An 18366-nucleotide genomic window follows, 5' to 3' on the forward strand; every position below is an offset into this window, starting at 1 on the left:
CATTGGTTGATGTTATGGTCAAGTAGCGGAATTCGGGAAGCTAGAAAAGAAATAGGTTCGGTGCAACCTCGTTGGAGCAAGAAGCTTGGAGGGCTTAGGTACACTGGGTAGATTAAGCTTGGAGGGTCTATTGCTATTCATGTATCCCGACTACATTTTCTAGTGGATTGTTTACCGCTTAGAGGGCGGCGAAGAGGTTTTACGCCGAGAGCTTCGGTTTCCTCTTCGATAACACATCGTGTGTTGTCCTTGTATTTGCATCTCTCTTCCCTTTATCTTTGTCTTTTATTTTCTGCTGTGGATGTGATTTTAATTGGCATAGATTGTTTACCAATTCTGTATTTAGCTTTTGTTCATGTTCCGTGAAAGTTCAAATATGTGTATAAACACTCTTGAACGTTTAGACCCCCAATTTACAAATTAACCAATTCAAGCTTTATGTCAAACAACTAGTGTGCGGAAAATGAACATAAACTATAATATAGAATTGGAAAAACTATCTAAGCCAAATGAAAATCACAACCCACAACAGATAATAAAAGGCAAAGATAAAAGGGAAGGAAAATGCAAACACAAAGACAACACGCGATGTGTTATCGAAGATGAAACCAAAGCCCTTGACGTAAAACCTCTCCGCCGCCCTCCAAGCGGTAAACAATCCACTAGAAAATGTAGTTGGAATACATAGACAGCAATAGACCCTCCAAGCTTAATCTTCCCAATGCACCTAAGCCCTCCAAGCTTCTTGCTCCAACGAGGTTGCGTCGAACTTTTTTCTTTTCTAGCTTCCCGGATTCCGCTACTAGACCGTAGCATCAACCAATGTAGATTGGTTCCTTCCTAACTGCTTCCCAAAACACCAAATAGCCCTCTTACAGTGATGAATATGGTGAGAACAAGGTTTTGGTAAAATGCCTCTCAAGGGTTTGACAATGGAGAGGAAAAGAGTTGAGGAATTTGAAGAGACTCTAATGTATAGATTGTAGGTGAATCAATCTTGTTTTACTCTAGAGTTTCTCTCTCAAAATTCTCTCTGGAAGCTCTCTTTCAAAACAGGGGTGGCTCGCGGCTTGGCCTCGTGACGTGACTGAGTCGCGAGATAACCGTATGGCCAGTTGTCCTGTTTTGTCCTATAGTGCTCCAGTTAGCATGACTGTTCACCTTCTGGCATGCTTGGCATGTGTGCTGCATCTGGCGGCTTGCAGCCGTGAGTCACCCGCAAGATCAAGGCACGAGTCTCTGTTTTCTTGCACACTCTTGAGCAATCAATACTCTATCTCACTCATTACCCTTACAACAAACCCACTTAAATACAGGGTTACTAAATGCTGAAATACAAGAAAATTTGGCACGAAATAAAGCCAATAAGATGGTTGATTAAATTCAACCTTACATTCCACACATTAATTGTTTGATATAAAGCTTGAATCGGTAATTTGTAAATTGGGGGTCTAAACGTTCAAGGGTGTTTTTACACTATTTGAACTTTCACATAACACATACACACGAAATACAACCCAACTAGAAATCAACTAACTGAAACACCATACTATCAGGACTGCCACACAAGCCACAACTGAGAAGTTAACAACCATTACATACGGTGTACAAAACTCAATAGGAATGTTTGTGCATGTATTATTGTACATATACCCACTTTCCTATTAATAAAAATAGAAAGGTCCATGTCGCATGGGCCTATGCCCCATGTGAATTGGGTTTTTAATATTGCCAATAAGAATTGAGTTTTTGATATATTGTCAATGTGAATTGGGTTTTTGATATTACCAATGTTAATTGGGTTTTTGACAAATAAATTGTCATTGGTTTAAACCATTGCTTTTGATTATAGATTTGAATTCCATTGATAAAATAGCATTGTCATGGACTTGAATCATAGACTTTTGAAATATTGCCAAGGATAAGTAGTCTTGGGTTTTAAAAAGAATAGGATGTGTGCATTGGGCTCGTAAGGCCAGTTTGGGCTTAGCTAAATGATGATCTACAACAAAAGTGGGCTATGATGACAAAAACATTTCGTCACAATATGCCCTTATTTCGTCACGAATACATATGGTGATGAAATGGTGACAAAACAACATTCGTCATCTAAGCTCCGTTACCTTATGTATTGGTGACGAAAATGTTTCGTCACCAAAAAAAAAAGATAGGTGATGAAATTTGTTCGTCACCAATAAAAAATGATAGGTGATGAAAGTTTTTCGTCACCTAATGTTTTCGTCACTAAACCTTACTTTCAGTGACGAAATATTTCATCACCAAATGTATTTTTTTCCAATATCAATAGATTAGGTGAAGTAGTTTTTCGTCACCAATTGTATTTTTTTTTTTTTTTAATTTCAATAGATTAGGTGACGAATTATTTCATCACCAATTTTTGCTTATAGTCAGATATAGTTTATATCATGACCCAATGTAGATAATGAGATATGAAATATTTGTGGGCCAATGGAATGAGAAATATTAATGGAGGCCCAAAATAATTTATGGGTGATATTTTGGTATTTTTTGGTGAATAAATAAATGTGATTAAATAGGATTGGGATATGTGACATGAGTGAAAAAATTGTACCTCAACACCTTGTTTTCTCTTTTGAGCCAACGGCTGGGCTAGACCAAGTTTGGACCCTTTTTTTTTTTTTTTGTCATAGTCCATCTACAATTCCAAAGTCGTGTTTGGGAATGGAGGAGCTGCTAGTTGTCAATGTAAAGGAGTTTGGGTAGTTCAATCAGGCCAGAGAGAGATTGAATCTCATAGTGCTAGTCGGAGTTTGAAACTCTTCAAGCAAAGCCATTTGTGCAAATGGGTGGAAGTAGAGAGTTGTCTCTTGCGTGAGTCTGCCACAGATTGGTCATAGTTGTTGGATCTTGTGTATGTGTTTTCCATGGGGGAAACCATGGAGAGGTGTTGAAGAAGAAAAAGAAGGAGATGGGACTCGGGTTTTATTTTGTTTAGTTCAACAATTTCAAAATTGGAGGAGAAAGAGAGTAATTTTATTGAGTTTTGTACTTGGGAGAGAGATATTTTTTTTAATTATTATTATTTATTTTTAAAATATTATTGAGGTGAAAAATTGTGGGAACAGCAAATCCCATGTGACAAGCTTTAAGGAAGTCAACAAAAAGTAAATGATTTAGGTTTTATAGTATATATATATATATATATATATATATATATATATATAATTAGGTAACGTTTATATAAAAACAAAAAAATTAGCGGCAACACAAAAAATAATAATAAATGAAAAATATAAATGTATGCTGGCTTCAATCATCTGTGTCATTTTTAAACCTATTTGGACTATTATTTGATTTATTATAAAAACAATTTAAATTTGGAAAGAAAAGTGTACAGATGGGATAAGGGAAAGAAAGCTATTTAAATTTGATATGAAAAGTTTTTTCGAGTAGGGGGATAGGGAGGCATATGACAACAAATTATTAAATAGTTATTATTAAAAGAAGGGTTTTGTTAACGGGCACCTTACGGTGCTCATTAACAACAGTTTTTTGCACATCTTTTTTACTTTTTGCAATTTTTTATATTTTTGACAATTATTTAATAATTTTTTTTATCTTTTTTGGCAATTCTTTTAATAACTTTTTGTCCTTGTGGGTTGAAATCAGTTGTGGACATAGCATTTGTTTTTATTAGTACTTTGACATTTTTGTGTGTTTCTTTTGTGAAATATTTTTGAAGCATGAATTTTGATTGAAGAAGAAAAATAATTTGTGTTACCTATAAAAGATGTTAAGAAAATTTGATAATAGAATCTCAATTTTGTTGATAATTTATTTATTTTTCATTAAAATTTATTTATAAATAATAAAGTGTGAAGATGATTATATAATAAATGTTCATAATATTGTTTTTAATTATTACAATTGGAAATGTTTTTTAGTCTACCGTAACTAATGTAACATAAATTTATAAAAGCTACTATTAGTTTTTATTGAACTAATACGTAACAATCAAGGGAAATTACAATCAATAAAAGTGAACTAATATTTCACTTTACGCTTTGTCCCCTAAAAACACACACTATGCGCACACACACAAGTTAAATTGAAATTGTCACTTGAAATCACAATTTCAGTTCAAACTCTGTGTTAAGGTTGTGCGAAATAGATGTGTGTAATAATATAAGCACTACTCTTAAAATAATTTATTTTCTACCCACACTAACTACAACCCATGGCCCAACCCATTGCAACCACCAACTCTAACCTAGCAACAACCCACATTGTTGGCCAAAACCCAAAACCAAATCCACCTCCAACAAAATTGAAATAGCTGACACGACCACCACAAAACCAAAACCACCTCATGGACAACCCTAAGACCGCTTCCATGACAACCCCAAAATTGCTTCCACGACAAACATTGACAATCAACCCTAGCCATGATTAACCACCAAAAACAAGCCTAGCAACACCAACGCCAACAACCCACCCTAGCTACAATAACTGTTGCCCCCATTGCCACCACCCAAATGTAAAATAATGCCCTAATCCAACAATGACAAGTGACAACATAGCGAAGAGGTAAGAGAGAGAAGAGTGAATAAACAAATGAGATTTTTTTTGAGAAAACATGCGGTCAGGAGCTGGCGTAAAATGCCAGATTTACACCACCAATCAGTGTTTGCCACGTCATACATTTAATGAAAAACCCATACACCCTATCACACATAATTTTATTCCTCACACACGTATCAAAGAGAGACTCTATTAGGCATGCCTAGACCTATTCCATCTACTCCTTTGCTCTTACCACCGGAACGGAACTCCACCCCGCCGATGGCGCCACCGCACCTAACCTCAAGGTTTGTTTTGATTTCTCTTTATTGTTTGATTAGTTATTTCCCCAAACTTTGTGTTTCGAAATTTTGATGGGTTTGGGTTATTTTTTGGATATCAATCTATTCATATTGGTATGGGTTTTGTTGATTTAGTATGGATTTTGTTTCTTATTTGTAGTATTTTCATGGGTTTTGGTTGGATTCTTAAGTGGTAGGTTAATTTAAAACTAAAAAAGTCTGATTGTATCAAATGAGTTTGCTGACAAAGAGAGTGTCGTTTCATGTAATTCTGAGCCTCAATGACAGAATTTTCTATTATCTACTACCTTAAATGAAAAAGTAAATCATCTTGCCAAACTTAGTTTAGAGAATCCTGTTATGATTGGCCTTGATGACAAGAAGATACAGCCTGTATTATCATCTGAAGATTTTGGATCTTTAGGATTTGATGTGAATGATGAATTTGAATAGCTTGACAAATTGACAAGCTCTCCAATTGCAGATTTTAGAGTTCCATCTCAATTAGTTCAAAGATATGTGAAAGGTTTATGCTGATATAAAGCTTGATTTTGTGAATCTTTAAGTGGCACTCTGTATCTTGCATCGGCTCCACATGAGAAGTACCCTGAAAAGCCACGAGTTTAAAATACATTCTAATAGCACATTTTATATCCTCGTTAACGATGCTCACCAGGTAAACAATCCTATGTTTGATGTTTTCTAATGGCATTAGAAGATGCTATCTAATGATGTAATTCAGAAGGGTAATGTGGGCTTCAAAGAACAACTTAGAGGATGTTTTGAATCCATCTAGAATTTCAATTATTCTATAACTGCTTATATATGTCTTACACACACTTCTCATCATTGACCTATTCCAGCAAGCATGAATTAATGATCAATCTTTTTTGAAAAATTTTACTTCTTTTCCCAGGCTGAAGTCCGTGGATTCCAGCAAGATGGCTTACACCTCCAAGCAAGAAGTTAGAAGTATGGCAAGGTTTGTCTTCCTCATAATTTATAAACTTCTACATTCAGTCGTAGAACATGAAGAAGGAAATAATTGTTTGACTAGCTCGTTTTACATAGAAGAAGCAAGAGCGGTTGGAACTCAAAAAAAGTTTCGGATAGGTTCCTTCTATTTTATATTTTAATAGTTGAAATTTGTAGTGCAAGGAAATAAAGATTTTGTTTTATAAGATTTCCTATTTTGATTATAATGTTTGTTCTTAGTAGTGTTTTTGTCCTGATTCTAGGCTTGTTATGTATATTTCTAGGTTTGTTATGCATATTCCTCAAGTAGATTGTATATTTCTAGGCTTGTTTTGTATATTTTTGAATTTGTTAGTCATAGTCTTTTTCTTTGTATAAAACTTAAGCTCACCTATTTGTTTTGATGTTATTTTAATAGGATGACAAAAATTCCTCTCAAGGCATGGATATTGTGGTTAATTGGGTACCTTTCGGTTGGCATGGAGTTTGAGACTAAGTAGCATGGATACTTCCACAATGTGGTTGATTTTGAAACTTAGTAGCATAAATAGTGAGGAATTTGGCTATGTGACTTATAAATTTTTTGTATTCTACATTGGCTCTGATATGACACAAGCTTGTCTGAAGTTGCAAGGAGTGCATGTTGCTAATGCTGATAGAGAGCGTATTGATAATGTTGATAAAGGCACAAAGATAAGTGATGGCTGATAAGGCATGCTTGCTAAGGATAGAATGCTTGTTGGTTGCCCAGTTTTGGTCAGATTATCAAACTTGGATAATTGTTTGCATTTTTAAAAAGTGCAGACAAATGTAAATTGCAACTTTGTACAATGCATTATTGGAGAAATTTGTACCAGAGCTAAGCAAATTATCACTAGATTAGTACAAAAGGCTAACAAGTTGGAAGCTAAAATTCTACAATTAGAGAACGCTTATGAGTTTGGCATGTGAAAGCAAATGGCCAAGGACTTGTATTTAGAATAGGTGAATTGTAGTTTAGTTATTGTAAAAGATTGTAGTGACAATTGTTTTGAAAAAGTAGACAATTTCTTATCTTATTTAATGTAATGACAATTGTAATGGCCACTCATTATATTATATTGTAATGGAAATTGAAATTCATTTCTTGCAATGGAAATTGGCAATTAGTTGATTTGTCTTAATATTGTTCAACAGCTTGTTCAATATAACACCACATAAGCTTGTTCAATATCACCATCATATTGCTCAATAGCTTGTTAAAAAAAAAACACCACATAAGATAAATAAATTTAGTCGAGTTGCTTTAATACTTAGTTGTTAACATAAAGGCTTTGTAAACTATTATCCAACAAAAAATAGGATACTTATGTCCAATATCACCATCATATAAGCTTAACCAAAGGTCCTACCTAAGATCAACATAAAATAGGTTACTTTTGTCCATTAACACCATCAAATAAGCTTATGGACAGCTGTACAAAACAGTAACCATAAAAGGTTCAAACAATCAAAGGTCCTAATATATAAAAGGTCCAACAAAACTAACACTGCTACTACCCTTCAATCTTTTCTAGCTTAATTTCCAGCTCTTCCTTTTCCAACACCAGTTCCAATTCCTTTTCCAGCTCCAACTCCGTTTCCATACCTACCAACTCCACTACTTCCAACAACACTTGTTTGGGTTGAGACCTATAATAATAGATACATTTGACCATATGGTAAGCATGTATGCCCAACAAGATCAATGACCAAAATATTGGCAATATGCAAATAGCAAGCACAATGTGTAGTATATAGAGAGTAGAGAGAGTTATGTGTCAATTACTTGAAGTTTTATAACTTCCTGAACATTCTGTAGTGCAAAACTTTAAGGTGGTGTAGGCTGTAGAATGGCTCTCTTGAGTCTTGAACACTTCCTGAGAATAAGACATAGAACATGTCACTTGTGAACACTTCCTGGGTTTGATGTTAGTTGTGGCTTGTTATTCTTTATGTTCAGTTTGTAACTTGATTGATTATTGTACTTTCGGCGATTGATTGTAATGTCCCCAATTGTATACATCCTATATGCTTGGGTAACTATTTTTTTGGTATCAATAAAGTTCCATTACTTATCTAAAAAATGGCATAATACTAATAGTAATACCATAGAAAAATAAAAAATAAATAAAAAAGGGGAAAAATACATAAGCCCCATGTGGTTTCTATGTAAAACACAGAACCTCATTTCCATTCCTTTTCTTCTTTTTTCCTTTCCATTACTTAATCAACCTATATGGCTACCTAATGTACAACAGACACTCACAACTTGGCCATTTCAAATTAGTTTTTCATTTTGTTATAAATAAAAAGCCTATTAGGGAAGAACAAAAGAACAAACTTGAAGTGCCCCAAATAAATGTGATAGTCTTTCTTTCTTTTTTTTCTAACCCAAATTTGGTATATAGTAGAGAGTAAACAAAGAAATATTACTACTTGTATCAGAGATCTACACAAGACATGACCCAAAGAAATGTGAGTAATCATATAGAATTAAAATTCAGAGACCTACAACCACTGCCACCAGAGAAATGAAAACAACGAAAACACAATAGATATTTTAAGCAAAATGAGTCCATATTGCTGATTATCAAAAGATCTGTTATTTTTAACAAAATTAATTAATTAATTAATTAATAATTAACAAAAAAACAAAAAAGGAACAGAAATGAAATTTGCATCCAAGATCTACTTCAGCAAATTGTGGTTCGTTAAAATTATGAGAAAATGTAGTAAAATTAAATTAATAGAAAGTAAGTTTCTGAGTAAATGAATCTACCACTAGTAACTAACTAACTAACTTGTTCCCTTTAAATTACATTACATTACTCCAGTATTTCAGAAACCAAACACAGCTAGCCCAACATGAATGATATGTAAGTAAGTATTAACATAAAGAATCCGGACTAGTTGGGAAAAAAAAATCACAATCAGATTTTTTTTAGGGTTTGAACCTACCACTTAAGAATCCTATCAAAACTCATGAAAACATCAAAAAACAGCAAAATTCTTGCCAAATCAACCAAACCTATAATAATATGAACAGATTGATATCCAAAAAAAATTATCCCAAACCCATCAAAATCACGAAATCCAAAAATTGGAGAAATAGAAAATCATAAAAGAACAAACCTTGAGTTCGGTGCGGCGGTGCCAGCTCCAGAGACGACGTGTGCAGCGGCAGGGTGGAGCTCCGGTGCTAAGAGGAGAGGAGGAATCTGATTTAGGGTTTGTTTGAGACTATCGTGTAGTTTGATTGAGGATTGAAGGTTTGTGTGAGTTGTGATTGTGTGTATTAGAATGTATTGGCTTTTCATTAAAAAGCTGACATGGCATTATATTATTGGTGGCGTAAAAGAGCTGGTTTACTCTAGCTTCGTACAGAATGTATTCTAAAAAAAATGATATAGATGTTGCTACAGTAACATCTATACTTAGATGTAACAATAGTATATTGTAAAATATTTTGAAAAATGATTCACCAGATGGAGAGATTTTGAAAAATGATTTTGTGTATTTTGGTCTATTTACATTTTTTAAAGGACTTTTGCATGCTCTTAATGAGCTAGCTAGGATAAAATAACTATGATCATCAGTCTTTTATTTTCCACAAAAGGTCAACGATGCTTTATAAAAATATAATAAAAAATAGAAAGGTCTGTGTCGTATGGACCCATGGCCATGTGCGCTTAAAGCAGTGAGTTTTTTTTTTTTCGTGGTTAGTCTGTGTCTTTTGAGTACGACTGAGGGAGTATTTTAGGCTGTTTATTGTTTTAGCAGCGGACCATGAGAAAATAACAAAACAAAACAAAAGAGCTTCGTGCAAAAAGAATGAAAAACAAGACAGAGACACCCACATTTTGGATGAGCAGGATTGGTGAAGTTTTGGAATAGGAAAAGTATTTTCTAACGGTAGCTTAGAGTGACTGAGACCACTTACCAAACAATGGTGGTCCAAGAAATTATAAAAGCATAATGCCCAAGTGTATGCGTGTTTTTTACATTTTCTGGATCACTGATTTATAGATCTAAAATGTAAAAATAAACATTCAAGGGAGTCATAATTTCTCTCTAGAAATTAAAAATTAAGGCATTAAATTTAAAACTCTTCTTATTAAAAATAAAAAATAAAAAACAACATTAACTCTCTACTCTCTAGCTCATCATCTCTATCCAATTTATGTAAAGAAATTTGAGGTTAGCTCCACAAATTTGTGTTTCGTGTTCTAAAGTGATTTGCCCTTAGATGTATCAGTTGGGTATACAATTTAACAATTGTATAATTAGAGGTTGTTATTCATGTGATGCTGATGCCTTCAGTACTTGCTGCTCGTCATTGGTGATGCCACAATTCGCTGGTGGCAACTAATGAGAAAGGCATATCAAACACTCACAACATAAAATATGCAACAAACAGATGATATGGATAGTGGTGGAGAGTTTAAGTCTTGAAGATGATGGTGGAGTGTGGAGAATTAATTTAAGTAAAATTAGTTGACATGGCAAATAATATCACTATATTAATGATATGATAAGTTGTGGTATGCTCACCGTTATATTTTAATAAGAATTTATGATCATCAGTGGCACTATGTATAGTTCAGGATTGGAGTTTAAATGAACCCTCTGAGTTGCCAATTTATTTTTTTTATATATAATATTTTTTTAATGTTTTTTATTTAACTCCTTTAATAAAAATTTGAACACCTTGACCTCAAATTTATTTTTAAGCCTAGCTTAAATAAGTTTAAATATGATTCTCTTAACAATATTTTGGTCTTTTAAAAAAAAAAAAATCCCAACAACAAATCAATTTTATCTAAAATATGGGGAGTAAAAAATAGTAAGTCCAACAATAATAGCAAAATTTGTTCATCTTAAACCTCAAAAAATGTTCATTTAGATCTTAACAATTTTTAGTATAAAAATTACATTGTCTCTAAACAAATATGTAGAACATTATACATTTTTATGCAAAAGTGATATTATACACTTTTGCAAATCTTACATTGATAGTATCTAATCTACAATATAAACATATAATTGTCCTAAACTAATAAATAAAAGTATTTTAGGTAGTATTAATTAAAGTTCACTTAACAACAATAATTTATATATTCATTGTATTTAGAAATGATAAATGATTTTCAAGATTTAATTTTAACAACAATAATTAGTATGTTCATTATATAAAGAAATAATATGTCTAATAAACTTATAGTTCATCTTTTATTTTCATGCTAGTCCATCTTATGGAAAATTTTTGAAATAAGATCGTAGATTACAGTATTTATCTCTTATCCAAGATTCATATTTTCACCGACTCCCTAGAAAAATATCATGGAGCTCCTACTATGACTATGGTCTTAAAAAGGTGTAATTTTTTTTCAAGTGACACCAAGTGAACTTGTATGAACGAACAGATTTCATTAAAAAAAAAAAGAGTTTACAGAACACATGCACACAAAATACAACCCAACTGGAAATCAACTCACTGAAACACCACACTATCAAGATTGCCACACAAGCCACGACTGAGAAGTTAACAACCATCTCAATTAGTTCAGAGATATGTGAAAGGTTTATGCTGATGTAAAGCTTGATTTTGTGAATCTTTAAGTGGCACTCTGTATCTTGCATCGACTTCACATGAGAGGTACCTTGGAAAGCCTCAAGAGTTTAAAATACATTCTCATAGCTCATTTTATATCCCCATTAATGATGCTCACTAGGTAAACAATCCTATGTTTGATGTTTTCTAATGGCATTAGAAGATGCTATCTAATGATGTAATTCAGAAGGGTAATGCAAAGAACAACTTAGAGGATGTTCTGAATCCATCTAGAATTTCAATTATTCTATAACTGCTTATATATGTCTTACACACACTTCTCATCATTGACCTATTCTAGCAAGCATGAATTAATGATCAATCTTTTTTGACAAATTTTACTTCTTTTCCCAGGCTGAAGTCTGTGGATTCCAGCAGGATGGCTTACACCTCCAAGCAAGAAGTCAGAAGTATGGCAAGGTTTGTCTTCCTCATAATTTATAAAGTTCTACATTCAGTCGTAGAACGTGAAGAAGGAAATAATTGTTTGACTAGCTCGTTTTACATAGAAGAAGCAAGAGCGGTTGTAACTCAAAAAAAGTTTCGGATAGGTTCCTTCTATTTTATATCTTAATAGTTGAAATTTGTAGTGCAAGGAAACAAAGATTTTGTTTTATAAGATTTCCTATTTTGATTATAATGTTTGTTCTTAGCAGTGTTTTTGTCCTGATTCTAGGCTTGTTATGTATATTTCTAGGTTTGTTATGCATATTCCTCAAGTAGATTGTGTATTTGTAGGCTTGTTTTGTATATTTTTGAATTTGTTAGCCATAGCCTTTTTCTTTGTATAAAACTTAAGCTCACCTATTTGTTTTGATGTTATTTTAATAGGATGACAAAAATTCCTCTCAGGGCATGGATACTGTGGTTGATTGGGTACCTTTCGGTTGGCATGGAGTTTGAGACTAAGTAGCATGGATACTTCCACAATGTGGTTGATTTTGAAACTTAGTAGCATAAATAGTGAGGAATTTGGCTATGTGACTTATAAATTTTTTGTATTCTACATTGGCTCTGATATGACACAAGCTTGTCTGAAGTTGCAAGGAGTGCATGTTGCTAATGCTAATAGAGAGCGTATTGATAATGTTGATAAGGGCGCAGAGAGAAGTGATGGCTGATAAGGCATGCCTGCTAAGGATAGAATGCTTGTTGGTTGCCCAGTTTTGGTCAGATTTTGGTCAGATTATCAAACTTGAATAATTGTCTACATATTTTAAAATTGCAGACAAGTGTAAATTAAAACTTTGTACAATGGATTATTGGAGAAATTTGTACCAGAGCTAAGCAAATTATCACTGGATTAGTACGAAAGGCTAACAAGTTGGAAGCTAAAATTCTGCAGTTAGAGAAGGCTAATTAGTTTGGCATGTGAAAGCAAATGGCCAAGGACTTGTATTTAGGATAGGTGAATTGTAGTTTAGTTATTGTAAAATATTGTAGTGACAATTGTTTTGAAAATTTGACAGTTTCTTATCTTATTTAATGTAATGACAATTGTAATGGCCACTCGTTATATTATATTGTAATGGAAATTGAAATGCATTTCTTGCAATGGAAATTGACATTTATTTTTTTTTTTTTTTTTTTTTTTTTTTTTTTTGAGAATTAAAATTGACACTTAGTTGATTTGCCTTTATATTGTTCAACAGCTTGTTCAACATAACACCACATAAGCATGTTCAGTATCACCATCATATTGCTAAATAGCTTGTTAAAAAAAAAAACACCACATAAGATAAATAAATTTAGTCGAGTTGCTTTAATACTTAGTTGTTAACATAAAGGTTTTGTAAACTATTATCCAACAAAAAATAGGATACTTATGTCCAGTATCACCATCATATATGCTTAACCAAAGGTCCTACCTAAGATCAACATAAAATAGGTTACTTTTGTCCATTAACACCATCAAATAAGCTTATGAACAGTTGTACAAAATAGTAACCATAAAAGGTTCAAACAATCAAAGGTCCTAATATATAAAAGGTCCTACAAAACTAACACTGCTACTACCCTTCAATCTTTTCTAGCTCAATTTCCAGCTCTTCCTTTTCCAGCACTAGTTCCAATTCCTTTTCCATATCTACCAACTCCACTACTTCCAACAACACTTGTTTGGGTTGAGACCTATAATAATAGATACATTTGACCATATGGTAAGCATGTATGCCCAACAAGATCAATGACCAAAATATTGGCAATATGGAAATAGGAAGAACAATGTGTAGTATATAGAGAGTAGAGAGAGTTATGTGTCAATTACTTGAGGTTCTATAACTTCCTGAACATTATGTAGTGCAAAACTTTGAGGTGGTCCAGGCTATAGAATGGCTCTCTTGAGTCTTGAACACTTCCTAAGAATAAGACACAGAACATGTCAGTTGTGAACACTTCCTAAGTTGGATGTTAGTTGTGGCTTGTTATTCTTTATGTTCAGTTTGAAACTTGATTGATTATTGTACTTGGGGCGATTGATTGTAATGTCCCCAATTGTATACATCCTATATGCTTGGGTAACTATTTTTTTGGTATCAATAAAGTTCCATTACTTATCCAAAAGAACAAACTTGAAGTGCCCCAAAATGTGATAGTCTTTCTTTCTTTCTTTTCTAAGCCAAATTTGGTATACAGTAGAGAGTAAACAAAGAAATATTACTACTTGTATCAGAGATCTACACAAGACATGACCCAAAGAAATGTGTGTAATCATATAGAATTAAAACTCAGAGATCTACAGCCACTGCCACCAGAGAAATGAAAACAACGAAAACACAATAGATATTTTAAGCAAAATGAGTCCATATAGTTGATTATCAAAAGATCTGTTATTTTTAACAAAATTAATTAATTAATAATTAACAAAAAAAAGGAACAGAAATGAAATTTGGATCCAAGATCTACTACAGCAAATTGTGGTCTGTTAAAATTCTGAGAAAATGCAGTAAAATTAAATTAATAAAAAAGTAAGTTTCTGAGTAAATGAATCTACTGTAAGGTTGAATTTAATCAACCATCTTGTTGACTTTATTCCGTGCCAAATTTGCTTGTATTTCAGCATTTAGTAACCCTGTATTTAGGTGGGTTTTGTTGTAAGGGTAGTGAGTGAGATAGAGTGATTGAATGTTTAAGAGTGTGCAAGAAAACAGAGCCTCGCAGCTTGATCTCGCGGGTGACTCGCGGCTGCAAGCCGCCAGAAGCAGCACACGTGCCAAGCATGTCAGAAGTCGAAGCGTCATGCTAGCTGGAGCACTACAGAACAAAATAGGACAACTGGTCGTTCTGTTATCGCACGGCTGGAACTCGCGACTCAGTCAAGCCGCGAGCCACCCCTGTTTTGAAAAACCTGACGTTTCACATTCTTCTCTCAACCCAGTATAAATATCCCTTATACCCACAAATGAAAGAGAGCTTCCAGAGAGAATTTTGAGAGAGAAACCCTAGAGTAAAAAAGATTGTTTCATCTACAATCTTTACATAAGAGTCTCTTCAAATTCTTCAACTCTCTTCCTCTCCATTGTCAAATCCTTGAGAGACATTTTACCAAAACCTTTTTCTCACCATATCTATTACTGTGAGAGGGTTGTTTGGTGTTCTGGGAAGCAGTTAGGAAGGAACCAATCTACATTGGTTGATGCTATGGTCAAGTAGTAGAATTCGGGAAGTTAGAAAAGAAATAGGTTCGGCGCAACTTCGTTGGAGTAAGAAGCTTGGACGGCTTAGGTGCACTGGGTAGATTAGGCTTAGAAGGTTTATTGCTGTCCATGTATCCCAACTACATTTTCTAGTGGATTGTTTACCGCTTAGAGGGCGGCGGAGAGATTTTACGCTGAGGGCTTCGGTTTCCTCTTCGATAACACATCGCATGTTGTCTTTATGTTTGCATCTTCCTTCCCTTTTATCTTTGCCTTTTATTATCTGCTGTGGGTTGTGATTTTAATTTGGCTTAGATTGTTTTTCCAATTCTATTTTATAGCTTGTGTTCATTTTCTGCACACTAGTTGTTTGACATAAAGGTTGAATTGGTTAATTTGTAAATTGGGGGTCTAAATGTTCAAGAGTGTTGTTACACTATTTGAACTTTCATCTATCACTAGTAACTAACTAACTAACTTGTTCCCTTTAAATTACATTACATTACTCCAATATTTCAAAAACGAAACCCAGCCAGCCCAACATGAATGATATGTAAGTAAGTATTAACATAAAGTATCCAGACTAGCTGGGGGAAAAAAAATCACAATTAGATTTTTTTTAGGGTTTGAACCTACCACTTAAGAATCCAATCAAAACTCATGAAAACACCAAAAAACAGCAAAATTCATGCCAAATCAACCAAACCTATACTAATATGAATAGATTGATATCCAAAAAAGTTATCCCAAACCCATCAAAATCACGAAATCCAAAAATTGGAGAAATAGAAAATCATAAAAGAGCAAACCTTGAGTTCGGTGCGGCGGCGCCAGCTCCAGAGACGACGTGTGCAGCGGCGAGGTGGAGCTCCGATGCTAAGAGGAGAGGAGGAATCTGATTTGGGGTTTGTTTGAGACTATCGTGTAGTTTGATTGAGGATTGAAGGTTTATGTGAGCTGTGATTGAGTGTATTAGAATGTATTGCCTTTTCATTAAAAAGCTGATGTGGCACTATATTATTGGTGGTGTAAAAGAGTTAGTTTATGCCAGCTCCGGACGGAAGGTATTCTAATAAAAAATGATATAGATGTTGCTACAGTAACATCTATATTTAGATGTAAAATATTTTGAAAAATGATTCACCAGATGGAGAGATTTTTGTGTATTTTGGTGAATGGTGTATTTTGGTGAAAAATATTTTAAAGGACTTTTGCATGCACTTAATGAGCTAGCTAGGATAAAATAACTATGGTCATCAGTCTTTTATTTTCCACAAAAGGTCAAAGATGCTTTATAAAAATATAATAAAAAATAAAAAGGTCTGTGTGGTATGGACCCATGGCCATGTGCGCTTAAACAGTGAGTTTTTTGTTTTTTTTTTTATGGTTAGTCTGTGTCTTTTGAGTACGACTGAGGGAGTATTTTAGGCTTTTTATTGTTTTAGCAGCGGGCCATGAGAAAATAACAAAACAAAACAAAACAAAAGAGCTTCGTGCAAAAAGAATGAAAAACAAGACAGAGACACCCACATTTTGGATGAGCAGGATTGGTGAAGTTTTGGAATAGGAAAAGTATTTTCTAACGGTAGCTTAGAGTGACTGAGACCACTTACCAAACAATGGTGGTCCAAGAAATTATAAAAGCATAATGCCCAAGTGTATGCGTGTTTTTTACATTTTTTGGATCACTGATTTATAGATCTAAAATGTAAAAATAAACATTCAAGGGAGTCATAATTTCTCTCTAGAAATTAAAAATTAAGGCATTAAAACTCTTCTTATTAAAAATAAAAAATAAAAGACAACATTAACTAGCTCATCATCTCTATCCAGTTTATGTAAAGAAATTTGAGGTTAGCTCCACAAATTTGTGTTTCGTGTTCTAAAGTGATTTGCCCTTAGATGTATCAGTTGGGTATACAATTTAACAATTGTATAATTAGAGGTTGTTATTTTTTGTCATGTGATGCTGATGCCTTCAGTACTTGCTGCTCGTCATTGGTGATGCCACAATTCACTGGTGGCAACTAATGAGAAAGGCATATCAAACACTCACAACATAAAATATGCAACAAACAGATGATATGGATAGTGGTGGGGAGTTTAAGTCTTGAAGATGATGGTGGAGTGTGGAGAATTAATTTAAGTAAAATTAGTTGACATGGCAAATAATAACACTATATTAATGATATGATAAGTTGTGGTATGCTCACTGTTATATTTTAATAAGCATTTATGGTCATCGGTGGCACTATATATAGTTCAGGATTGGAGTTTAAATGAACCCTCTGAGTTGCCAATTTATATTTTATATATATAATATTTTTTTAATGTTTTTTATTTAACTCCTTTAATAAAAATTTGAACAGCTTTGACCTTAAATTTATTTTTAAGCCTAGCTTAAATAAGTTTAAATATAATTCTCTTAATAATATTTTGGTCTTTTTTTTTTTTAAAAAAAAAAATCCCAACAACAAATCAATTTTATCTAAAATATGGGGACATAAAAAATAGTAAGTCCAACAATAATAGCAAAATTTGTTCATCTTAAACCTCAAAAAATGTTCATTTAGATCTTTAAAATTTTTAGTATAAAAATTACATTGTCTCTAAACAAATATGTAGAACATTATACATTTTTATGCAAAAGTGATATTATACACTTTTGCAAATCTTACATTGATAGTATCTAATCTACAATATAAACATATAATTGTCCTAAACTAATAAATAAAAGTATTCTAGGTAGTATTAATTAAAGTTCACTTAACAACAATAATTTATATATTCATTGTATTTAGAAATGATAAATGATTTTCAAGATTTAATTTATCAACAATAATTAGTTTGTTCATCATATAAAGAAATAATATGTCTAATAAACATATAGTTCATCTTTTATTTTCATGCTAGTCCATCCTATGGACAAAATTTGAAATAAGATCATAGATTACAGTATTTATCTTTTATCCAAGATTCATATTATCGCTGACTCCCTAGAAAAATATCATGGACACCAAGTGAACTTGTATGAACGAACGGATTTCATTTAAAAAAAAAAGAGTTTAAATAACACATGCACACGAAATACAACCCAACTGGAAATCAACTCACCGAAACACCACACTGTCAGGACTGCCACACAAGCCACGACTGAGAAGTTAACAACCATTCCGTACGGTCTAGAAAATTCAATAGGAAAGTGCGTGCATGTATTATCGTACATGCACCCATTTTCTTATTAATAAAAATAGAAAGGTCCATGTCGCATGGGCCCATG

The 18366-nt window shown here is 33.2% G+C and overlaps 1 protein-coding gene across 6 annotated transcripts; it reads right to left on the bottom strand.

Annotated features, from left to right (window-relative positions):
* Window positions 1-7081: 7081 nt before the first annotated feature.
* LOC126720485 (uncharacterized) lies at window positions 7082-16317 on the bottom strand. 6 transcript variants are annotated; one of them, XR_007653429.1, is made up of 3 exons: window positions 15896-16317; window positions 7627-7717; window positions 7082-7490 (listed from the first exon to the last, which is right to left on the bottom strand). XR_007653429.1 is itself a non-coding variant. In XM_050422979.1 (2 exons), the coding sequence occupies exons 1-2, from the start codon at window positions 16078-16080 to the stop codon at window positions 13464-13466; spliced, it is 303 nt and encodes a 100-aa protein (XP_050278936.1). In that variant the 5' UTR covers window positions 16081-16317; the 3' UTR covers window positions 13297-13463. The 6 variants fall into 6 exon arrangements, 1 of the variants encoding a protein (XP_050278936.1); XR_007653428.1 differs by lacking the exon at window positions 7627-7717 and adding an exon at window positions 13718-13808 and having other exon boundaries at window positions 15896-16304; XR_007653430.1 differs by lacking the exon at window positions 15896-16317 and adding an exon at window positions 8973-9328.
* Between the last annotated feature and the right edge of the window lie 2049 nt (window positions 16318-18366).

Source organism: Quercus robur, chromosome 4 (genome assembly GCF_932294415.1).
Source record: "Quercus robur chromosome 4, dhQueRobu3.1, whole genome shotgun sequence".
Lineage (NCBI taxonomy): Eukaryota > Viridiplantae > Streptophyta > Magnoliopsida > Fagales > Fagaceae > Quercus > Quercus robur.

Excerpts from the sequence above, each read along its gene's own strand:
- LOC126720485 (XM_050422979.1), bottom strand. The coding sequence starts at position 16,080 with ATGAAAAGGCAATACATTCTAATACACTCAATCACAGCTCACATAAAC. Across the intron at positions 13,582-15,895 it reads GCCGCCGCACCGAACTCAAG|GTCTCAACCCAAACAAGTGT; the intron begins GTTTGCTCTTTT and ends CTATTATTATAG.